Source organism: Arvicola amphibius, chromosome 4 (assembly GCF_903992535.2).
Source record: "Arvicola amphibius chromosome 4, mArvAmp1.2, whole genome shotgun sequence".
In the NCBI taxonomy this organism is placed as follows: domain Eukaryota; kingdom Metazoa; phylum Chordata; class Mammalia; order Rodentia; family Cricetidae; genus Arvicola; species Arvicola amphibius.
Window position 1 is genome coordinate 66,365,033 of NC_052050.1, and position 26,491 is coordinate 66,391,523.

The 26,491-nt window shown below is 37.4% G+C and overlaps 1 protein-coding gene across 5 annotated transcripts in view; it reads right to left on the reverse strand.

Moving 5' to 3' along the window:
- Rapgef6 (Rap guanine nucleotide exchange factor 6) overlaps positions 1–26,491 on the reverse strand; it is a 170,896-nt gene that overhangs the window by 105,997 nt on the left and 38,408 nt on the right. For 4 of the 5 annotated variants that reach the window (XM_038325882.1, XM_038325884.1, XM_038325881.1 and 1 more), the window contains exons 5-6: positions 15,689–15,758; positions 3,764–3,907 (exon numbers count right to left, since the gene is read on the reverse strand). In XM_038325882.1, the coding sequence (XP_038181810.1) occupies positions 3,764–3,907; positions 15,689–15,758 (214 nt within the window). The remainder of the gene's footprint in view (positions 1–3,763; positions 3,908–15,688; positions 15,759–26,491) is intronic. The other variant, XM_038325883.1, reaches the window with a different exon arrangement.

The following is a 26,491-nucleotide window of genomic DNA, read 5'->3' on the forward strand; positions in this document are numbered from 1 at the left end:
GGAGACAAAATAATCTCTGAGGTTTACTGACCAGCCAGCCTTGCCTACTTGATGAGTTTCAAACCAACGAGAGATATTGTCTTCAAAAGAAGACAGTTAAGAGGGCCTGAGGAGCAGCATCTGAGTTTGTTTTCTGACTTCCACATGTATACTGGCAAACACATATGTGTATACACACGCAACTAAGAAAGCAAACAAAATATATTACAGTAGAACAAAGTATAAATATCCTATAGTCCTCTTTGTAAATCTGGTAAAACCCAACACTGTTTCTTGATAAAAGCCTGGTCAGTTATAGAGAAGGCTCACACACCAACACAATAAAGGCTTCAGGAAATAGACCCATACCAACATTATGGTCAAAGGGGAATGCTGAAAGTACTTCCTCCATGTTTGACCATGTCCACTTTTACTGCTTATTCATTATAGAGTTTATGGAAGTTTTAATCAAGGAAACTAAAAGGTAGTAATAAAAGTATTACAAATAGGGAAGAGAGAAAGGGATAACAGATGATCTGATTCTCCACAAAGAAAACCCTAAAAACTCCAGCAAGATTATTAGAATTGAAAAATAAATTGGGTAAAATTTTCACAATTTAAATAAGACATCATGCAGGTGCTGGAGAGAGAGTTAACTTGGTAAAGTGCTTACCTTGTAAGCATCAAAGCCTGAGTTTAGTCCCTAGCATTAATGTTAAAAAAAACCCAAAATGCCAGAAATAGTGTGGATGCTTATAATGTAGTGGTGGCAGGCAGCAATAAGCCCTGGCCAATCAGTAAGAGCTTCTTTCACGAAAAAAGAAAAAAAATAAAGAAAATAATACAAGATGGATGGTGCCACAGGGATGACACCTGAGGTGGTTCTTTGGCCTCCCTGTGCATGAGCACCTACACACTCATTTAAAAATCAGTATTTTAGAAAAATTAGTACAAGGTTTCACAGAATAGTACTGGCAGGCCAGAAACTTGCTATATAGACACAGAAATCACAGAAATCTATCTTCCCCTTCCTTTTGAATAAAAGAATTAAAAGTGTTTGCTACTACATCAGGACTCAGTACTGTACACACACACACACGAAGTTGCTGAAAAAGATATTACAAAAGCAGTACAATTCATAAGAGCAAACAGAATGTTTCAATCCCATCCACTTAAAAAAATTACGAAAGCAAACCTAGTAATGAATTTAACAAGGGGAGTCACAGACATCTAAAATGAATTTTTTCCTATGTTCATAAACCGAGAATTAATATTGCTAATGTTTGGGGGCTGGAGGAGTGGCTCACTGGTTGGGAGTGTGTGCTGTTGTTGTACAGCACCTGAGTGCAGTTCCCAGGACTCACAAGGGTAGCTCATAATCTCTTTCAACCCCAGCTCGAGGGCATCCATGGGAACATGTACTTATGTGCTGAACATATACTAATATTGTTAATACCCACACCACCAAAAGCAACTTGCAAGTTCGATGCAATCCCTATCAAACCAGGATTGATCACTCTCAACAATGAGAAAAAAATTCTTTGGAAGCACAGACAACCTTCATATAGCTAAAAATAATATAGAAAACGAGAAGAAAACTGTAGGTATCACAGTACCTGACTTCAAAACACAGCACTAAAAAACAGTAAACTGAAAACTTTGGTACTAGCATAAGAACAGATACATAGATCAACAGAAGAGACAATGACATTCTGAAAAAAAACCCATACATCTAGAGTCAACAGATTCTCAACAAGATACTAAAACCACTGGAGAAAGGAAAGCCTTTTAATAAAGATTGCCAGGAAAATGGGTATGTGTATCTCTAACCTTGCACAAAAGACCAAAGACATGAATCTCCAAAACTACTAGAAAAATTTCAGAGGATGCATTTCAGTGTTGACTATAGACAGAGTTTGAATAAAAGCCAAACAAGAAAACACCAACAATAGGAACAGTAATAACAAACAACTAAAAGTTTCTATATGATAATGAAAATAATAAATTGAAAAGAATATGAAAAATTCCAACTATTCATCTGACATAAGATTAATATCTATAGTAAATAAGAAACTCAAACAGTAACAAAAGCCCCATGTAATCCCATTGAAAAAAATGGGCAGCCGGGCGGTGGTGGCGCACGCCTTTAATCCCAGCACTCGGGAGGCAGAGGCAGGCGGATCTCTGTGAGTTCGAGACCAGCCTGGTCTACAAGAGCTAGTTCCAGGACAGGCTCCAAAGCCACAGAGAAACCCTGTCTCGAAAAACCAAAAAAAAAAAAAAAAAAGGAAAAAAATGGGCAAATGGTCAGATGGAGGTGGCATGAAAAAGAAATGGGTAACGATCAGAACACTTTTCAAAAGGTAGAAATACAATGATCAATAAATGTAATCTTAAGGTATCTATTATAGCTGCTCAACAAATCAAAATTATGATGAGATATCATCATAGCCATCTAGAAAATGAACTGTTAAAAGGACAGACAAATCCCAAAACACAAAATGCTGAGAGGGAAGAGACACTCTCACACTCTGTAGGTAAGCTGTAATTAGAAGAATCATTATGGAAGAGAGTATGGAAGTGCCTCAAAGAGCTGAGAACAACTGGGTGCTCATGCCCTTTTATCTCAGTACTTGCGTGTATCACAACTCAAAGCCAGCCCTGACTACATAGCAACATTCGGTCTAAAGCAAAAGAAAATGAGACAATCTAAAAACTCATCTGTATAAGAGAGCAGTCCATTCCTTGGGAAACAAGAAATCACTGCATGAATCATGCTTACTGTGGGTACCCAACAATGAATGAATAAGACAAAATATGCTGAGGTATTGGTTGTAAATTCTGGGACCAGTATTGTTTATTTTCAGCAACAGAACATATTCAAATTAATTAAACTAGGCAAATGTGACAGAATCTTTAAAACTGATTTAAATCCCATTCTTGTTCTAGTAAACCACTTCCCTGACTATCTTCCTCTATCCTGCCACAGAACGAGAACATTTCTGTCCTGACAACGAAAAGAACAGACCCTTGTTCATTTTTTTGCAACCAACTATCCAAGCACTCCAATATTGTCATTTAAACACAGACCAAATGAGACAGTTGTTGTAGGGCAACTTAACAGTTCCGAAATTCTGTGATGCTGACTCCTTGGAAGATATAATTATGGAGTTGTCCCTTGTACATGAACCTCCCCTCCTCAAATTATTATTTCTCAATTTAACCACTTCTCAGTCTAAAAAGATGTTATCTGCAAAATAGCCAAAAGACTTCTAAAGTAGCAGCTTCCTTTCTCTGATTTTTACAAAGGCCAATGCTTCATTTGCTTCTTTTCAAGTATTTGTATGTGAAGAAGGAACTTTAACACATAGTGCTACAGTAGCGCCCAGTTTATGTGTGACTAAAAGCCCTGTAGGCCAAGGGAAGAACTGCCACCATTTTCTTGTGTACATCGTCATCACATAAGGAAAGTCACCCCACTAATCTACTGCCTGAGTTCTCAGACTCAATCTGCATCCTACTCAGACACTATAAAGGCAAGAAAATTCACATGCATAACTAAGAAGCTATGGCAAATACTTACTTTGGTTAATTATTTAAAGTAAAACAAAGCTAAAGCAAAATTACCCATATAAGAAGATTTCTAATAAATCCAACAGTCAAACAGAATTGTTTTTAAAAATTGTTGTTTATCTTACCCTTGTTACACATGGAGATCAAGAACCATCTAAAAGATATTTTAATGAAAATCAAGGATCCATGAATTAGTCTGAAATATACTCACTGAAAGGTAGTTATTAACATCCACTCCATCAGTTATGGTTTGGCGCTCTCCTTTACAGTTAATTTTCCGAAACCTTCGTCGAGACTGTCTGGCAGGAATTTCTCTTTGTAAAATACTATCTTCATTATCTTTGGAATTTTCTACCTGAAATACATGTTCACATTCCTGATTAAATAACCAATTTTTCCATCTTACTGACAGTCTATGAAGTCTTAACAGGCTCATAAGGAAGCTTCATTTGCTTCTGCCAAGAAAGTGCCTGAAGAAACAGTCTACACAAGGCAATGTTCTAGTTGAAAAAGATTAAAGACCATGTTTTTATAAAGAACCAGAGACCACAGCTTCCTTTCAGGAAACTGTCTGTCTTGAGCACATAAACATATATCCGCTAAGTAAAGACTCTTACCAGAAATGAAGGCTGCTAACTACACCTACACATTCAATAATTATAACTTGGATGTTAGTCTAATTACAAACTGCCTGATTATGCACTTATTTTACTTAGCAAACAATCATAGCTTTCCTTTTAGTGAACTACTGAAAAACAAAACAAAACTACTTTTATTCTTTGAGTAGAGATACTTCGGTGTTCATTTTAATGAACAACAACAGAGTCAGGATGGCAACTTTCAAAAAACGACAGAGAGCTAACTAACAGTTACGGAGATGGCTTAAAATGGATGTGCATATATATGGTTCACTCTATAACACTATCTACAACACTATCTAGGTAAAAAAAAAAAAATGAAACCCCCAAGGACTGGTACCTTTCAAGTTGAGCTGGCAGGACCTATATGCAAAACCTGTAATGTTGATACAAGACTGCTATCTGATCACAAAGTATATCATTACTGTAAAAAACCAACAATATCTTTTAAAGATTTATTTTTTATTTATGTGTATCTATCTGTGTGTAGGAGTCTGTGTGAGACAATATCACAGATGTGCAGGTGCCTAAGGAGGCCAGAAGAGGGCCTCAATTCCCTGGAGCTGGAGTTAGGGATGACTGTAAGGCTGTGAGCTGCTCTATGTGTATGCTGGGAACTGAACATGATTCCTCTGAAAGAGCATTCGCTTCAGACCCCAAACTTAAATCTTCTTATGAATGTATACTGGTAATTTCTAAACTATACTTTATACTAACCTAATATTCCAGAAATGATTTTTTTCTACTACTACCACCACTCTTCCTGCTAATGTCATGTTAGCACAAAATATGCTCTAAACACTGAATTAAACAGTTCAGTTAGCAATCAATTTCCAGCTCCCATGCTCATCTTCCAAAGCTCATTTTTCAGGAGGCAAAATCTGTTTGACCATGTTCCTCTCGCAATGTCCTTTTGTTCAAAACTGTCAGTACATCCCACATTGGAGTTTTAACGACTTCAGCCTTAGAATACATCAATTGTGATCCTGCTTAGACAAATTCTCCAATCTAATCCTATAGTCAGATAAACTACCATGAAAAATCATTGTGTTAGGTCTCCTAATTCAATAATGAACTGCTAGAGTTTACTATATCCATTCAAATTTAAAAATTTTTATTTTATGTGTATGGGTATTTGGCCTCCATGTATGTATGTTTGTGCACTACATATATGCCTGGTGTCCATATAGGCCAGAAGAGGGCATTGTATGTCCTGGAACTGGAATTAGAATGTTTTAAGCTGCCATGTGGATGCTAGAAGCTTATGTTGGGTCCTTTAAAGAGTAGCTACTCTTTACCAGAGACATCGCCCTAGCCTGGATAAATTTAAACTCTTACTCTTGATATTTAGTCACATGGACCCCCATCTCTCCTCAACTGTTTTATTTTTCTCAACACAGGCTCTTGTTCTGTATCTGTAGCTGGCCTTGAACTTGTACTATTCTTCGCTTGAGCATGAGCCACCATACATAACCCCAAGATACTTTCAGAATTTCATCTTAAAAAAAAAATGACCAGCCCCCTTCCCCTCTAGGAAATCACTTCACATAAAAGTTCTAGAGGCATGTACAATTTTCTAAGGATTTTTCAGAGATGCTATCTAACAGTTCTGTTCTGATTCAGGGGCAAAAAGCTCAAACTGAGGAGCAGTCATGTTAGTGTGACCACTCATGCTTTTGTAAATAACTTACACTCCTCTAATAAGTAACGTCACTGCAATGACTTCCTTACTATGTATCATCCTTCTCATTCTATCACCACATGCTAGCAACCATGAAAGACAGATCTTAGAAGCTATTCTTCTAGGTATTTAAATGTAGGATCCTAAAAGCCTATGACTTCCCTGCAAAAACATGTTGGTCTACTAAATTTATGACTGACGGTTAATTCTGATTGCCAACCTGATTAGATTAAGAATCACACAGGTGCCAGGAGGTGGTGGCATACGTCTTTAACTCCAGCACTCTGGGAGGCAGAGACAGGTGGTAGATCTCTGGTTTATAGAGTGAGTTCCAGGAGAGTCAGGGTAGTTACACAAAAAAATCCTATTTCAAAAAACAAACAAAAACCAAAACCCCCAAAAAAGAAAATTAAAAAAAAAATCACATGGGGATTAAAAGACTTCCTTGACTAAACAGAAGACCTGGATATCAATCCACATATCTTCGAACACCTAATCCTTGATAAAGAAGCAAAAGATATGAAATGAAAAAAAGAAAGCATATTTAAGAAGTGGTACTGGCATAACTGGATATCAACATGTAGAAAAATGAAAATAGACCCATATCTATCACCATGCACAAAACTCAAGTAAGTCCAAATGGATCAAAGACCTCAACATAAAGCCAGCCACACTGAACCTTATAGAAGAGAAAGTGGGAAGTACACTTGAACGCATTGGCACAGGGAACCACTTCCTAAATAGAACTCCAGCAGCACAGACACTGAGAGAAACAATTAATAAATGGGACCTCCTGAAACTGGAAAGCTTCTGTAAAGCAAAGGACACGGTAAACAAGACAAATGACAGCCTACAGAATGGGAAAACATCTTCACTAACTCCACATCAGACAGAGGTTTGATCTCCAAAATACACAAAGAACTCAAGAAATTGGACACCAAAAGTTCACATAATCCAATAAAAGAAATGGAGTACAGACCTAAACAGAGAGCTCTCAACAGAGGAACCTAAAATGGCTGAAAGACACTTAAGAAAATGTTCAACATCCTTAATCATTAGAGAAATGCAAATCAAAACAACTCTGAGACTCTATCTTACACTTCTAAGAATGGCCAAGATCAAAAACACTGATGACAACTTATGCAGGAGAGGATGTGGGCAAAAGGGAATGCTTCTGCATTGCTGGTGGGAATGCAAGCTGGTACAACCCCTTTGAAAAGCAGTATGGTGATTTCTCAGAAAATTAGGAAACAACCTTCCTCAAGACCCAATAATACCATTTTTGGGTATATATCCAAAGGATGCTCAATCGTGCCACAAGGACAAGTGCTCAACTATGTTCACAGCAGCTTTGTTTGTCATAGCCAGAACCTGGAAACAACCTAAATGTCCCTCTACTGAAGAATGGATAAGAAAAATGTGGTGCATTTACACAATGGAGTACTACACAGCAGAAAAAAAATAACAACAGCTTGAATTTTGCAGGAAAATGAATGGAGCTAGAAAACATTATTTTGAGTGAGGTAACCCAGACACAGAAAGACAATTATCACATGTACTCACTCATAGGTGGCTTTTAAACATAAAGCAAAGAAAGCCAGCCTACAAACCACAATCCCAGAGAACTTAGACAACAATGCAGACACTAAGAGAGACTTACATAGATCTAATTTACATGGGAAGTAGAAAGTAGAAAAAGACAAGATCTCCTTGTCATGGGGACCTTGGGGGAGGATTGAACAGGGGAGGGGAGCAGAGAAAAATGTAAAGCTCAATAAATATCAATAAAAAAGACCTCCTTGAAATGTGTAGGTGAGTACTTCCAGAGACAGTGTTTAATACATCATGAGTGTTCTGATCCAATGGACTGATGCATAAGAACACGACAACATTACTGGGAGGTGGTAAAAGTTAGAGGGGGTGGGGCCTAGCTGAAGGTCATAAGTATGTGCCCTTTTGGTTGTATCTCTTTGGCCTCTGCTCTATTTCTTTCTTTGCTTGGATTCCAATATTAAAGTCTTAAAATTGTGACTACTTAGGTTGAGACTTTTTTCTGTTTATGGAGGCAAGATCTCACAAACAGCCTGAACTGGTTTTGAACTCTTGGTATTCTTCCTTGGGTCTCCTGAGTGCTGGGAGTAGAGGTGTGCATCACCCCGCTGAGCTCAGCTTCTGGTGATTTTAAAAAGGAATTATAATTAGATGGAAACAACATAAAAAGAAAAGCCCAAATGCCATTTCTAAGGGAGCAGGATAGGAGAACGGATGTGAAAAAGTTAATATACTAAAGAACAAAAATCAATGAGAAAAAAGAAAAAAACCAAGAACAAAATAAATGGGGAACTATGATTATCATTAAGCCAAATCCAAGCTAATCAGTGATAACAATGAATATGAATGAAAGCTTTTCCAAGTAAAAATAAACCTCAAACCAAATACAGAAATAAGGAAACAGATTAAAGCTCATAAAATCTTTAATGTGAAGATTTAAAAATTATAGTCTGATATCTCACTCAGAAAACAGAATTCTAAACTTGATTTCAAATTTAGTTCTTTGTTACCTGCCTTGTTGCTTCTACAACATACCAGAAAAGGACCAACCTAAGGATGGAAGGAAGGCCTTATTTTGGCTCATACCTTGAGCACACAGTCCATAATAGCAAGGAAATGAGGAGGGCAGGAGAGTGAGGGCTGTTACATTGTATCCAAGCCAGGAAAGGGTGATGGATGCTGCTGCTCAACCCCTTTTCTTTTAGTCTGTCCTGGACTCAAGGACTTCGGTTGGTGCTGTCCATATTTAAGGTTTGCCTTCCAACCTCAATTAACTTAATCTAGAAAATTCCTCAGAGAAATGACCAAAAGTTTCCTTCGTTGAAACCTCACCAGGCTGATACCAGTATTAACCATAATAGGTTCGAACTACAGAGAACATGTTTAGCCAAGAACTCGTGTTGAGCTTTCTTTTAGAATACAAGAGAAGTTTAAAGTTTAAAAAAATCTAGGTGAGTGAATGATATTAAAAGATCAAAGAAGGAAAAGGTATAAATCACTGTAAGAAATGCTTCAAACACTGTAAATCTCAGTATTTTGACAAAGTTCTTAACAATATTAGAAATTACAGTCATATATATATATATATATATATTTTATACATGCTTATAATCTATCAATTCCCAGAGGCATATATCTAATTAGTGGGAAAACACCATTTACTATAACCTCAGTTCTATATTAATTATACTTATTTAAGAGGTTTATAATTCTGATCTTACATAAATGCCTAGATAAATAATGAGGTAAGACTCATGAACCCCACCCTTCTGTTCTTCCACCACTCTGATGAACTTTAGCTAGTCAAACGTCAACTTTGTTATAACCTGGCATGACCTCAATGCAGCAGAGTCATTTGTGCCCTCAACTCCACCTCGACAGCAGGATAATGCTCTGCTTCTTCTCTGCCTCCTTACCTTCATTTCCTCTTGTTGCTCTTCTCTAAATCTCTATGCTTTCTAATATAAATACGTTTTTATTTTATCTTCATCATTTATTCACTTTCAAGACTTGAAGAAAATACTAACTACTGTCAGGGCTGAAGCCATTTTGACCCTCTTAAGCTGTTTCCTGACACACAATAGCAATTAAGGGTATTGCAACTTGAGCCTGTGGATGCTCAAGAAAGGCAATGAGGTAACAACTGCTCAGTCTTTATTTCTTCACAAAACCCATTTTTTCATTTAATTTCAAAATTCATGTAACATTTACACTTATTTATGGGGCATATAACAAATGTACTGGCTGTATATCATTTTGTTTACTAAAACTACATTTAAAAGCTAAAATTCAAAAGGAAAAAAATCAATAAAATAATGTACAAAATCTTTTTTTTTTTTTTTTTTTTTTTTTGGTTTTTCGAGACAGGGTTTCTCTGTAGCTTTGGAGCCTGGCCTGGAACTAGCTCTTGTAGACCAGGCTGGCCTCGAACTCACAGAGATCCGCCTGCCTCTGCCTCCCGAGTGCTGGGATTAAAGGCGTGCGCCACCACCGCCCGGCAAGGACAAAATCTTTTTAAGGATAATCTCAATCCAAAAATTCCTGAGGGGGAAAAGAAATCCTTGTAACTGTAACAAAATGCATTCCAGCAGTCCAGAGGACAGATTCACAGCCTCTTAAAAACAAGGTTACTTTTGTTTCCTTCTATTTTGAGACAGTATCTCACTGCAGCCTACACTGTCCTTGAAGGCTCAGCAGATCTCCTGCCTCACTCTCTGAAGTGCTTGGATTATAAACATGTGCCACCATGCCTCGGGCAACAAGATCACTTTGAAAGACGTCATACAGTAGACTACATATTCAATGAATAAGGTGTCTGGCCAGCCAGTGCTACATAGAGACCTGTCCCAAAACAAAAGGAAAAGTGTGGCCAGGCATAGGCATTTCCAATCATCACTAGAGATCAAATATTTCAAAGAATTCTCAGTATTTTTTAAAAAATTCTGAAATTTTGGATCATTTTCTACTATAATTAATAAAATATTATAAACATAGCCAAGTCAGCAAAAACAGTTCTGAATTTAAAAATGAAATTTATATTTCGATATTACTTTGTTGAAATTTTTTATATAGCAGTTTTTCCTGAAATATTTAAGAACTGGAGGGAAATTGCTTATAATGAAATTTATCAACATGCATTCCCCATGCCTAGAACTTTATCTCATGTTAGCATAGCACAGCTAACAAAAATCAGGTATTTGAAAGTACCTTACCTGCATGCCACACTGCTAACACGATTTACAATTCTCCACTGTCCAATAATCAACAGGAAAAAAAAAATCAAACATTATGTGTAGTGGCATTTCAATTGTATTAAAGCAGTTTTACTGGTCAGCTTCACAGACCAGGTTATGGTAACACACACCTTTAATTAGCCAGTAACCACACTATAGTTGCCATAGAAACTGAGCAGTGTGTGCCTTTAATCCCAGCCCTAGAGAGGAATATAAAACGGTAAGAAACAGCTTTCAACACAGAGTTTCATTCTGAGATTCTGGGAGGCAGGATCGCCATTTCAGACTGAGGTTGAGGTAAAAGCCAGTGACTGGCTGTTTTGCTTTTCAGATCTTCAGGTTGAACCCCAATTTCTGAACCTGAGTTTTTATTAATCATGCTTCATTTGGTGCCCAACTTGTTGGTACACAAATTCACAAAAATGCCGTTTGCCTGAGGCTTTTTAGCTATCAGCTGAGGGCAGAGTTGGGAATGGAATTCCAGCTCTACGAGCTGAACCCAAACCTAGCCACCTGGGTTCGGGAGAAAAACTAGTGCTTGTAGCTCCCATATGCCCTGGCTTAGCTTCCATGTAAAGATGGAAAATACACAGAGACTCTGGATACTGTATGTTGTGTTGTCTTTGAATTGTTTGACTGCGGAGGAAGAAGCAACAGCTGCTAAAAGACATTTGATTATTAATGCTGCTGGACTGATTAATCCAACCTATATATTTTGAAAATGTCTTGACTCCAAGATTTAAGTCAAAAGATATGTTACTTTGAAGAAGAGTTTTTGTTTCCAAAGGAAGTGAGAGGCTGTGGATTCATTCTGGGTTAAGAAAAATAAAGTTTGATGAAAATGCCTTGACTTCAAAATTTAAGTAAGAAGATATGTTACTTTGGAGAAGAGGTTTTGCTTTTATTTTCCACAGGAAGTAAGAGGCTATGGATTCATCCGGGTTAAGAAAAACCTTGATCAAGGAAGAAAGACCCCCTAAAAAATCTCCAATGGGAACAGATGACCCAAATGATCAATGTTTCAAAGTACATTTGTTGTAGTTTCCTCTGAGTTTTACATCCAGAACAGCTTCAAGAATGCTGGCTGAAATGATCAAGCCTCATAGAATACTCCAGTAAGCACTTGGCTATAATCCAAAATTTTCTTTGGGTCCCCATAAGATTATCAGCACCTCTAATCAGCAGGAAGTAGCCTAGAAAACTACACCCACATTTCCAAAAAAATGGATTATGAATGTTTGTTTTTGTTTAATGTGTTGGTTACAAGTTGTTATGGATAATGATCAGGAAAAAACCTAAACAAAGAAAATTAGATTCAATATTCTTGTTTTGGGGGGTGGGGGGAAGGCCAGGCAGATCAATGTTTATTTAGATGCCACACTTGTGTCTTTTAAAATGGTTCCATGAGTTTTCTGTATTTTATTTCCTGCCATTGAGATATTTAAAGAGTACAGTCTTGTCAATTTGTAGACTGCCCTCTAATTTAATTTGTGAGAGTTTGGTTTAAATATAAGTGCTGAGCAAGAATACATCCCAGAAAAGCCTTTTGTCCTTTTCAATGTTGTTACAGCAGGAATAATGCACTGTTAGCGTACATATGATGGCAGTAGCAATAACTACTACTCTGGTAAAAATCCATCGTATTTTAGCATCAGAAATTTAGTAATGTTCCCTTCATAATTTCAAGGGACATACTCTGAGATGACCTACGTATTCTGTTCCCTAATCGAACATTAGCCTCCCTAGTTTTTCCAATGTTAAACCAAGTGCTTCCTATTTGCTAGTTGGCATTCTACAAACAAGGAGAGCTATCTCACCTTTCTTCTTCATTTATTCATTATTGTCAAGGTTTTAACTTCTTCTATGACATATGAAGGTACCATTATTATTATAAAATTTTATTTGGATTCCCAAATATCCTAGGTTTGGCCAATGGGAGTGCTTTTGATCTGGCTCAAATATTTAAATTCTCTTAAATATTTTCTTTACCTTGTTGTCAGGTAATGAAAATTATCTTCTTTGTTAAAAGGAAGATGGATAAAGGCATATGGAAGGGAAATCCACTGATAAATATTTTTAAAATGTACATTTAATACATGTATATATCAAAATTCTAGCCAATAATTTTCCTCATTAAATATATAGATATATTTGTACCAGGCATTGGTGGCGCAAGCCTTTAATCCCAGCACTCAGGAGGTAGAGGCAGGCAGATCTATGAGTTCAAGGCCAGCCTGATATTAAGAGCGGCACCAGGACACCAGGACTATTACACAGAGAAACCCTATCTTGAAAAAACCCCAAAACTACACAACAACAAACAAAACAAAGCAAAAAACCAAAGCAAACAAAAAACCCAAAACTCTTACATGCACACACAAATATTTGTATATTAGTATTCTCGCTAGTAACACTTGTTTCCTCATGCTAGTCCATTTTCTTCTCTCTCTCTCTTTTTTTTTTAAAAAAGTCTTTTGAGACAAGCTCTTAGGTAACTCATGCTACTTCCAATTCATTATATGGTTTTGAACTCATGATTATCATGCCATCATCTTGTCAAGTGTTGGAATTATAAGAATTCTAAGTATGAATTATCATGCCTGGCTTCTAATTAGTTGTGTTTTCTATGTTATGGGTAAACAAGTCTTAAGACAATCTTTATTAACATTTTCTTACATTATTTAGCACGCACTCACACATCCACACCAGCCACACCAAGTGTGGAGATCAGGGAACTCTTTCTGTAATGCAGGTTGTCAGACTCATGGCAAGCACTTTTACATGCTGAACATCCCACCTGCCCAATGCTTAAACACTTATGAGTAAATTAATAGATACATGATAATGTTAGCGAACAAATTCTAACTCTTAGTAAAAGGATATTGTTAAACACCAGGATAAACTATGAGTTTTAAACAGAAATCTTTATGGAGAAATTAACACAGACATGTGCATGTGTTAGACAGGGCTGACATGTATTTCACTGAGGGAGAGAAACTAGGAATAACCAGTAGCCAGAGCATGGTTGGTTCCTAAACATCTTCTGAAAAAACAACAAAATCTAACCAAACCCCCTTTACAGAAAAGGCTAATAATTCCAGGTTTAAAGCAGCATTATAATGTAAGATGAGACTGTAGCTTAAATTTTTCCAACTTTTTCTTACAGAGACATGCAGCTATAGACAGCGTCTATGTGCACTAAGAATCCCCGCATACTGACTGCGAGACGACTGTCAGTCTAGCACCACTACTTCCCACATGTATGAAAAATGGTAAATGTGCCAAACTAAGGGTGGTATTCTTGTCATACCCTTTTATACACTTAAAGAAGAAATTTTCATGCCCTACTGAGTATTTCAGATATCCAGTGCTTAAAGAAGAGTAAAAGTCCATGCCTCAAACATAACTGACTGAACATGTACTAACTACACAGACAGCCCTTGCAAATATACTAAACGTCCCTTCATCTGTCATTTTTTTTCTTTCCTTAGAGTTCTAATTAACTACAGTCACCAAAAAAGTGAGTAAGGGGTAAGAGTTAGAAAGTGACCATGCTCAGTTTTACAGCAGTGAATTGTTATGGTTACCTATTTTATTATTAGCTATCTTTAATACCCTCTTGCTTTATCTACTTTATAAATTAAACTATGAAAAATATGCATACGTAGAAAAAGAAAAAAGACAGTACATAGAAGGTTTGGTGCTATGTGCTATTTTAAGCATCTACTCTGGAACTTAGAATGTACTTTCCTGAAGCTTAAGGGAGGGAGACACAAATGAAGACATTTTTTTTCTAGGAGCTTAAATTACAGGAGGTTTAATGCAATCTGATGAGGTGTGATCCACTTTGAAGAAAAGAGAACAACTTAAAGACATCAATCTGACTACACCGCCATGAAATGACAAACTGGTTTAGTTTCAAACATTTACAAAAATGCTTAAGAGTCAACCTTAGCTGGGTATTGTGTATACCTTTAATCCCAGCACTGTGAAAGCAGAAACAGGAGGGTCTCTCTTGGCCTAGTCTACACAACAAGCCTGAAGCAAGCCAGAGCTACATAGTGAGACCTCATCGCAAAACAACCATCAGAAATAAACAAGAAGTCAACCCCACTTCACAACCCTTCCCATCAATAACAAGACACGGCATCTACAGAGATGCTGGTAGGACAAGAAGTTCATTTAGTGTATGCTATTTTCTAGACAGTTCTCAGAATAGGGTAAAAACAACTGCTGGGGTTGTTTTCCTTTAAAGACATTTTGGAGGTGAAGAGATGGCTAAATGGTTAAGCACTTCTGAGTTTTGTTCCCAGAACCTTATGGCAGCTCATAGGCACCTGTATCTACAGTTCTAGGGCATTTAATACTTTTCTGACTTCTGTGGACACTTGCATATGTGGTCTACTTATACACATGCAAGAGAAATAATCATACACATAAATATAAAAAATCTTTAAAAAGCTAGATTTTATAAAGTTATAGCTAGCTACCTTTATGGCCTCTTATGGAAAAACAAACAAAAAAAATTATTCACTAAACACAAGCCCAAATGAAAGATCATCTTAAATTGTTAAAGGGCAAAGAATTAGATCTAATTTATTTCTTACTTAGGCCTATTTTGCATGTGCCATTATTTTTCTCCAAAGTCTTTCTTTCAAACCATTCCAAATGTATGGACTACATCAATGGCAAAAGAGAAAACACCAGAAATAAACATGGCCCTTTAAAGATACAGGAACACACACACACACACACACACACACACACACACACACCCCAAAAGCCTGTATTTTAATTTTCAGGTACAACAGTAAAGAAAGTTGCCAATTTTGGGATATGTTATCTCTATTATCATGTTGTACATTATTTCAAGGATCAAGGAATTTTAGAGAAAACAATACATAAAGCAGCATGGCTTTGATGTTCCTTAAACAATGTGTTAGATCATGGACAGGTCACTGCCCTGGATATTTATAGTCTACCTTAGTTAGAATTGAAACTGAAGCATATCAAAAAACAATTCAGCGTCTTACCACAATCATTTCTGAAGGTTCTAATACAAGACAATCACATCCTCTTTTTCCTCCAAACTGCTTACCAAAACTACAAAAACAGAAAAACAATTTCTTTAGCAGAAGTTATAATGAATTTTAAAGTGGGGAAAAAATAAACAAAAACTCTGAGACATTAACCAAGAAATTTTAATCTTCTTGGAATTTTCTAACAAACACACACACAAGAGTTCCTCTTAATTGCTCAAACATAACAATTCAATATAATTCTGTATATAATTGTTTATAAAAGATATTAGCCTAACCTCAAACTCTAAACACTTAACCAAGACTAAGCTAAAATAAAGCCATTTAAGATGTGATACTATAATTACATGTTTTATAATTTTTATAACTGTTACATTAGACAATAGACATAGAAATAAAAAACATTTAGTAAATAAAAAAACACAGATAGACAAAATAATGTATGTTTTAAAAAAGTGTTGCCAGCCATCAGCCATTTCTGAAATGAAACTTAAGCAAGACCACACTGAGAGAAGTGCTCCATATGCTTCACCTGAGAAAGAGTTCTGAACAAATAAAAACTAGAAAGAAAAAAAAAGCTAGGCTTTAAAAAGAGAAAGTATATTATTATTTAAAAAAACAAAGAAAGCAGAAAATAACTTGTCAAACACATGAGACACGAAGATAAACTGTACAGAGTATACTTAAACTTGAGAACAACCTAAAACATCAGTATTGTGCTCAACAATAAAAATATGTAAGTAATGGGGCTGGAGAGACAGTTCATTGGATAAAAGCACTTTTTGCTTTTACAGAGAAGCTGGGTTTGGTTCCCAGCAGCCACATGGTGGTTCACAACCTTCTGTTAACTCTGGTACTAGGGGATTTTACACTCTCTTGTGGTTTCCACTAGCAACAAGCACACACATGTAGACCAAATGCTCACACATACAAAACAAAAAAATATATCTAAGTAAAATACTGCTTCTATATTAAGTAACTTAAAGGGAAGGGGAAAGATACTAATAACTAAACTAATACAAAGTTACTTAAATTAAGTAACAAAGTCATCTATAAGGAAAATTATACAACTTTACCAACGAACTGGAACCAGGGCTCAAATGTATAGAGACAAGTAGCATATACTTTTAAGAGAAGGCTCAAAATTGTAGTTCAACAATTTTGCAACATATAAGATTTGTTAGAAATAATTTACAACAAAATCCTAATCAAAATTTAATGAAAGTAGCAGGGCCTGGTGGCACATGCCTTTAATCCCAGCATTCAGAGGGGAGAGGCAGGTGGATATCTGAGTTTAAGGCCAGCCAGTGCTACACAGTAAGACCCTGCAAAAAAATTCCAATGAAATTACTTTTGAATGTTAAAAAAATCACTTATTTTTTAAGGAAAAGAATTATATATATTTTCTGAATTCAGTGTTACATTACCTAATACAAAATGCTAAATCTAAATAAATTTCATGCAACACAGAGTATTAGGAACTGTATATACTCTCTTAAATGAAAATACAAAAACAAAAAAAAAAAATTTAAAAAAACTGTGCAGCAAGTTTCCAGATACTAGAAGATAGGCAGAATCAGGGTAGCATCTCTGAGAGAGAAAGCAGAAGCAATGCGGACCCTGTGAAATGCTTAGCTTACTATCCTTCCTACAGGTATTCTCAACACTACACAAGCAGCAGCTACTGAATTGAAAGACAGCAGCTGAATTTTTAGGGGGAAGAATGCGTCAAAGTTTTCAAATTTGCCAAGTTAGAGCATCAGAAAAGAGATGGAGAGGCAGAGAAGACAGATACAAAGAGAGGAAGGGAGTGGACACATACAGTTTATGCACTTTGGGAATCTCTGGAAAGGTCCTTGAGTCTGAAGTTGAGTATTATACTGTGGTTCACAGCATATACAATGGGCATGTGAGAAAAAAGAGTCAACTGAAAAGCACACAGCACACAGATATTTAGTATCATTCTCAGAAATGCATTTTAAAATAATGATATTACAGTCCTGAGAAAGTGCTGAATTTGATCTCACAAGTTTAAAAGGCTCAAAATAATCAACTAGATAGCTAGAATTATGGTAGAACAATTCCTATTACTAACTGAAGCAATATAACAAAAAATGTAATCCAATTACATAAAATGTACAACATCTGACATTAAATTAATAAAATAACTATTCTCTCCAAAATGTACAGACCCAATGTAATTACAATAAAAGAAAATCCCAAAAAGTTAATCTCAAAGACTGACACAACACTCCAACAATCCAAAGGTTTATACAGAAATGTCAAGAATCTACTATAATTGAAACAAAGGTGGAAAACAAATCTGGAGTGTCCACATTATCAAACTGCACGACACAATGATATTTCAGATGATGAAGCAGTGGACCAACTCAAGGAAACAGGCCAAGAAGAGCAGAGAAGCCCACACATAGATGCTCCAATTAATTTTTTTGTTTTGTTTTTGGCTTTTTCAAGACAGGGTTTCTCTGTGTAACAGTCCTGGCTGTGCTGGCTTTGTAGAGCAGGCTGGCCTTGAACTCACAGAGATACACCCACCCCTGCCTCTTGAGTGCTGGGATTAAAGGCCTGCGCCACTGTCACCCTCTTCAATTGTTTTTTGTAACAAAAATAAAGTGTATACAGCGGGCTAGGGAAACAGCCTTTTTTTTTCTTTTTAAGTAAATAGTGCTAAATAAGTAGCTAATTAGTACAGAACAGCTAGCAACATGGCTCAGCAGGTAAAGAAGCTTGTTGCCATGTATTAACAAGCTAAGTTTAATTTAGTCCCAGGACCCACACAGAGGAAGGAGAGAAACAAGTCCTCCAAGCTGTCCTCGAATCTCCACATGTATGCTATGGCACACATATAAACAAACAAATAAAAATTATGAAACAAAAAAGGGGAGATTCAGTAAAACACTATGAGCAAAAAATTAATTTGAAATGGTCAGAGATAAGCAAAAAGAACAGTCCTTAAGGTAAAAATTTTTGTACATGATTTATATTAGGGCTAGGAGAATGCTAACTGCATGTCTACAATTTTTACTTTGTTTTCAATTCTATCAATAGTTTTCTGTGCTTAAATTATCAGGCAGTTCTGCATGTCATTTTATCATAATATGTTTTATTAATTGAATTTTGGATGTACAACCAATCCTGTATTTGGAAAATTCTTATGTTGATAATGCGATATTTGAAATACATTCCTAAGTTCAGTTTACTATTATTTTGTTAGCAGTTTCTGCATGTATTGATCCATCCTCCGCCTAAAATTCCAACTGGCCAGGAATTTGCTAAACAGAACAGGCTGCCTTCAAACTCAAAGGGATAAACCTGCCTTTGCCTCCTTAGTGCTGTGATTAAAGGTGTGAGTCACGACATGGAATTCTTACTTGGGATGCTTTTCTCTAGCATTGGTGGTGGCTATAATGCCTCAAAGCAATAAATTGAAAACATTTTTCTATTTTCCAGGAGTTCATATATGTTTAAAAGTATTCATCAGTAAAGCCTGCAAGCCTCAGCTTTTTCTCTTTCTTCAGCTGTTTCTCTTGAGACCATTTTGAGAATGTTAAGTCCTTGCAAGATTTGCTCAATTTATCGATGTAAAGTTCCTAAAATTCCATTTGAATTACTATCACCTTGTTCATGTTCAATTTTGGTAATATTTTCTTTTTCATGGTCAAACATCAGGTTTACAGATTGTTCACTTTCAAAAGAATTAACTTTTAATTTAATTAATTTCTATTATTATATCCTATCTTTTCAACTCATCGATCCATCCTTACTTGAAACTTCCTTTGATTTTGAATTTTCTTTTGTTTTTATTTACACAACTTTTGTTTTTGGAGGTCCATCATTCCTAGGGTAGTTCAATATCAGGCAAATGCATACTGGGGTCATGTGTGGATTGTGTAAAGCAAGGTCCTCTCCACCTAATTGCTTCCAAGTTCCATTTAATAGGTTGTCTACAAATACTTGACACATTACATATTAAACTGATGATAACAGATAACTTATTGTTCAAGATGAGAAGGAATTTTCTTAAGAATTTAAGTTGGATGATAATTGGAAACAAAAAGATAACCTGAGACTATTTCTCAACTACTCGTTTAGAATCAGGCATGCCAGTGCAAACCTGCAATCCTGGCCTATGAGAGGCAGTGGCAAGGGAACTGAAAGTTTAGGTCACTGGGGATACAGATAAGTTCCATGCTCTCTTTGGCTACCTTGCTAGACTCCATCTTAAAACAAAGAAATAAAACTTCCTAATGGAGTCAAGGCCATAGAGCAGACATGTTCTCTGCCCACAATGCCTCTCTCCTTCATTTGATAATCATGCTTATCTTCCAATTTCACATCAAAGTTTTCTTTCAATGGCACACTGGGTCCTTGGGGAGGGGAAAGTTACTCACAATTCAGTCTATCTTTCCCCCTAAGACATTAGTTACTCATCTCATTGTCAAGCCCAAACACGAATTAGAAGCATTTCAGAAAGGGTTTTGTTCTGGTTGCTCCTTCCCCCATAAACTTAACACAAACTAGAGTTATGTGGGAAGCCAGATCTCAATTAAAAAACTACCCCTATCAAATTGGTTTAGGCAAGTCGCGCGGGGCGGGGGGGGGGATTTTCTTGATTAATAATCAAGAAAAAAATACACAGCCAGCATTCTGTGTGCAGTGCCACCTCTCAGCAACATTCCTCCATGACTTCTGCTTAGTTCCTGCCCTGACTTCCTTCCATGATGGACTATGATATGGGATGTAAGTTAAAAAGAACCTTTTCCTCCCCAAATTGCAAGAGAAACGCAAGACAGGTTTACTCTTGTATATAGTTCAGGGGCTATATTTCATCTTTTCTGGAAAGGCATAGCAGCAGGAAGGTGAAACACCTGGTTACACTGGGTTCAGAGTCAAGAAGCAGAGCAACGAACAGTTATGTTCATCTGGTTTTCTTTTTTTTTTTAATTCACTATGATCACCCTGCCCATAGAATAGCATCACTCATAGAGGGAAAGGGGATTCTTTTCATGTAGATTAACCTAATATGATAACATCTCACATACATGCCTCGAAGTTTGTTTCTGTGACAATTCTAAATACCACACCTAGATGACAATAAAGTTTAACCCTCATATGTGATGTCTTACATAGACAGGATACTTATTTGTTGAATCAAACTAAGGGATATTTGATTCAAATTCATGTGTTAAATTTTATTTTAAAAGCAAATCCAATGAAGACTTGCTTTCCTGACCCAGTGTTAGATTTTACTATGAAAAGTAAAGGTAAACTTGACTTTATTTAGAAATAATTTTCAGACATGAGGCTAGGGAGAGAGGGCTGTAGTAATGTGTGTACTACACAAGTATGAGACCTCATTCTGGATTCCCAATAACCACAAAAGCCAGGTGAGCAGTGGTACACATCTGCAAATACAATGCTGCAGGAGGTAACACAGGTCTGTGGAGTTTACTGGCTGGACAGCTCAGTCAGTTGGTGAACACCAGGTTTTGAGAGACACTGTGTCAAAATATAAGGGGGAGAGCAAATGACAAAAAACATCTGACATCAATCCTCTGACTATTAGGACACACCTATGTAAATGTGTACATACACCATACACAAAAACAAAATGAATAGAATAAATACATTTCAACAACTAAAGGGGTCAACTTAAATATTAAAACATTCTTACCAGGATAGTATGATTTCTCAAAAAAAAATTCCTACATGTTTAAGTTGTTAGTATCTAGGCACACCTTGGTCTGGCCCCTTGGAAACCTTGCACTTCACCCTTCTGTGCATAGAAAGCAGTTCCCTGACTATATGCAGGTGCAAAAGTCCCTTTAAAAGACAAGTTCCGCCCACTCCCTCTTTCTTTCTGCCATTTCCTCTGAGGAGGCAGCTTTCTGCCCCCTTCTACCTTTTCTCCTCAATAAACTCCACACTCAAGCTCTGCACGGAGCATTCTGCTACCTGCTGCGTTTTGAACTCACCCACCAGGGAACCCACCTCTAAGGTCCCCTCTCATGTCCTATCATAACAATGGTATCTGTGACACTTGGCAGGTTCTTCTATCAGTTCCTCCAGCCTGGCTGTTTTGAAGAGCAACAGACCCTGTAATCTCCAACCCAGTGGGTAGCTTTTTCAAATCAGGATCACTGGATTTCTATACCCAACATCAACAAAACAGGTAGCACTGGTAGGTCCCTCCACCTCCTGCCATGCCTCCATGAAAAGATTTGCCTCTAACTATGGTTCCTTGCCTTCTGACTCCAGTTGAAAGACCCAGTACTGGGCAAACACGGGTCTCTCAGGTATGGAGCCCTTCAAGCTCCCATCCCCACACGACGATGTAGGGGTATGACATGGCATACGCCCACTCATTCCCTGAAGCATCTAGACCTTGTAGGTGACCACCCAAGGCCAGCTTGAGCCGTGGCCCATATTGAACTTCTGGGATGCCGTTATTCAGTCTCTTGACCTTATCTCTACCTCACTCGTGGGAACTGCCCCCCCAATAAATTAAAACACATAGCCACTTATGGACACCCTACATTCTGCCAGTGATACAGTAGTTGGAAGTGTGACCTCTGCTTTTTGTTCTTTCTCTTCTGTTTGTCCTTTCCTGCCTGTGCCACTATGCCATCCAGCCCAGGATGGCAGGCACAGAACACCACCCTGAACAAACCAATTCAGTCACAGTTCTCCCTTGTTCTTTCCTGTCCAGCTGTAAGCTGGCAGCATATGCTGGGGGAGATTTCCTGTCTACTTCATGTATTAAAGAATGTGTAAATGATGTGACCACACAAATGTAATTCTGTTTTAAATGTATGTTTTACACGTCCTGTATGTTTGTCTTGTTAATTTGGTCTGTTTAAAATTTGTGTGACTGCTCTAAACATGTGGTTTCTCAGTGCCTTGCAACACATGAACAGGTGCCATCTTGGCTAAGGGCAGGTCAAATGTCCTTATGGCCATCTTTGCTATGGGCAGCCACATGACTGCTGCCTCCTAGCTCTCCCAGCTTGCAGGGAACCTACCCACCTGCCTGCTCTACCTGCAGTGGATCTTTTCTCTTCCACTTGCTAGGAATCTGTGACTTTGATTCTCCATATTTTTCTTTGATCCAAAGATCTGCAACTGTCTGTCTACATTTTCTTTAAATGCCCTGCCTCCTTGTTACAAAGTTGAGTCAGAGATGAAAAAGACAGCTTCCTCTCACTCACTTTCATTTAACTTTAGTGTGAATGTAAGCTAACTTTAATTCTGTATGTCTATCAGTGTATGCAAGTAAAATTTAACTGTACATATATGAAACTCTGTTCATTGTATCTCCTAAAGAAGCAGTAAGTCTCAAATATTTTAAATTGGTATATACTTTCAAATAATGATAAATATATGGTTAGGTCTATTATACTGTGTATGTGATCCAACTCTGCTTTAAAATATACTCTGCATAGTAATAAAAATTTACAGTTATAAGAATCTATTTCAGATTAACAAAAGCTAACTTAGAGATTTCCTATAAGCTGTTCTTCACAATTGTCACTTTTTACTGTTAAGCTTCTAATGCAAAAAATTTTCCTTAATATCTTTGTCCTTTGCAAGTAAAAATCTGACCTGCTAAGTTAAAATCAGTTACGGTCAGCTGGAGGATTCTGGGTAAAACATTTCTCCACAACCTCTCAGCGCCAACTCTTCAGGCAGATCCTGCACTCATGTCATTATAACTCATATATACCCAGACAGCCCTCAGATGCTCAGAGATCTGAGTATTTCCTCCAAACAAATCAGATGGGCACAGAACTTCTATCCATCTGTAGCTCACTTCAAGTGAAAATGCTAGCCGCTGAGCAAAACTGCCTTTCATCTATACTGCTGTAAAGACCTCTCCAGACTATGGACAACAAACACTGAAATCAACTGCCTCGAGTTGCCTAAGCCAACAGAAAGCTGGTCTTCCAACAAACTCCTAATCCACAGGATCTTAAGCCTATCACTGCCAGCTGAAAGACAGATGCTGCCCTAGGACCTGCCCTCAACGACCATGGAGGACCCCGGGGTGGCTGTCTAGGTAATCAATCTGGTCTGTCATTTTAAAATGAACAACTCAGGTAAAATTTATCCTTCTCAAGATCTCCGATGCAGTTTGATGACTGACAGCTTTGCCAGATCCAGACACAATTTACGTTGTTACCAGGCTCAGATAACAAACTCACAAAAACAGATTTCTCCTGAATGATAAGGTGATGTCATAATAATGGCATAGGAACAGGTGCTTTCAGAATCACTTATGTAAAAATGCAAAGCGTAAGCTGTGAGGATCTAAGGATGTTTTAGGGTCTAAGAAGGTGTTTTAAGGTGTGCAAATGAAAGTTATTCAAGTGTATACATGCAAGTTATAAAGGTCTGAGGATAAAAAGCTTAAGTAAAAACAAAGGCAAGTGATTTGAGACATTTGAAAGAATAAAACAAGTTCCATATTTCTTTTTCATTATGCTACTGCTATATTAGGACTCCAAGGGTCCATAGTCAATAGTCAATAAATTCTGATAAGCTATTAATCTAGCTGTCGTAACTGCAAGGTCAAGATTTTAAATTCCCTTTGGTGGTTTCCTAACTACAGACCTCAAAGATACTTTTCATTGTGCAAAAACATCTGTCACAGTCATTTCTGGCATAAATATACTTCCATTTAAATTTCAGTACAGATTATAAGCAGTGGAAATGCTAATGTGTCTAAAACTTACGTTTTCACAAACTCAAAGAATTCTTGAAAGCTCCAGGGAGCCGAAATTGGAGGATTCACCTCAAACAGGTCAGATGTACCCCTCCCTCAATTACCAGGACCTAAGAGCCCAAGCTTCCCCACCTTCCCTTGGTCCTGACACCCTCCCCCTCAATCACCAGGACCTAAAGAAAATCATTTTTTTTTCGTAAAATTAATCTTGTCCTTTGCTTTGCCAACACCTCAACAGGTCCAAGAGACACTGGACAAGTTCCACAGAGTCTGGACAGCGGTGAAACAGCCAGCTACCCCAAGACGTGGCAGCAACTCAGCTTTCTCAGGTTCCCCAAAATTTCAACTCCTACAAATCGGCAAGAAGCACCTTGAGAACTTGACACACTCATTCCCTTAACCGGCCACACCTAACTCCCCACCTTTTTAATGAAAAAAGAAGGGAAAAATGTTAGTATCCAGGCACATCTTGGACCTGCCCCTGGGGAACCTGGTAACTCACCCCTGACTGTACATCGGGTGCAAAGGTCCCTTTAAGAGCCAAGCTCGGTCTACTCCCTTTCTTCCTTTCTGCATTTCTCCCTAAGGAGGCAATTTTCTGTCTGTCTGTCTCTCTCTGCCTCTTTCCCTTCCCTCCCTTCACTCTTCCCTCCTCTCCTCTCAATAAACTCCACACTCGAAGCTCTGTCTGCATGGCATATTCTGTTACCTTCTGTGGTTTGCATCATATAACAACAGGGATTGATGCATTTTTCTCCATTGAGGTTTGTGGTGGTATGAAAGAAAGTGATCCCCAAAGGAAGGGGCACTAATGAGAGATGTGGCCTTGCTGGAGTTATGTGTAGCTTTTGTTGGAGGAAGAGTGTGACTGTGGAGACAGGCTGTTAGGTCTCATATATGCTCAAGTCACACCCAGGGAGACAAAGATATAAAAATCCCAGTTCCTTCTCCACCACCATGTCTGCCTGTACACGGCCATGTCACACCATGATGATAATGGACCGAACCTCTGAATTGTAAGCCATCCAATTAAATGTTTTCCTTTAAAAGAGTTTCCATGGTCATGGTGTCTCTTCACAGCAACAGAAACCCTAACTATACCAATATCTTAATCATTTAAATCAATTGACTTTTCTATATCAAACCATACATTCTGAAAGAAATTCACCTTAAACTTATTTTCTACATTCTAGACTGAATTTTTTTTTTTTTTTTTTTTTTTTTTTTTTTTGGTTTTTCAAGACAGGGTTTCCCTGTAGTTTCTAGAGCCTGTCCTGGAACTAGCTCTTGTAGACCAGGCTGGCCTCGAAATCAGAGATCCGCCTGCCTTTGCCTGGGATTAAAGGCGTGCGCCACCACCGCCCGGCTTCTAGACTGAATTTAATACTCAAGTTTGGGAATTCTGTTTTCTTAGTGAGATATTAACCTGTTATTTAAATTCCTTCAATTTTTAAAATCAAGATTTTATCAGTCTTAACACTTGAAATCTGTTTCCTGTTTTTCTGCATTTGATATAATTTCTTTTACTTGAAAAACGCTCCCATAACCTTCAATGCTATTAAGCTGAAGCTTGTCTGTCTAACATCATGCTTTTGTATTTACTGTTTTCACTCTTTTTGGTTTTGTTCTTTTATATTTTCTTACCTCTTCTACCATTCTATTCCCTTGAAATGATATATAGGCTTTTCTTTAGTGCTACTTCCTGTTATTTTAAAAAAAGTCTATTTAAAAAACATGAGGCTGGGGCTCAGTCCATAAAGCAAGTATGAGGACATGAGCTCAATCTGCAGACTCAGTGTGGGGGTTTACACTGGTAATCCCAGTGCCAGGAAGACACATACAACAGTGGATTCCTGCTGATTGCTATCAGTCAGACATCCTAGCTTATTGGAAAAGCCCTAGATCCCAGTAAGAGACCCTATCTCAAAAAGAGAGCCTGTTCCTAAGAAATGGCACTAAGAGCAGTACTCTGACTGCCACGTGTACCACCCTCCCCAACATACACCTGATGTAGTGCTATCTACCTGTAATCCCAGTACTTGGGAAATTTAAGA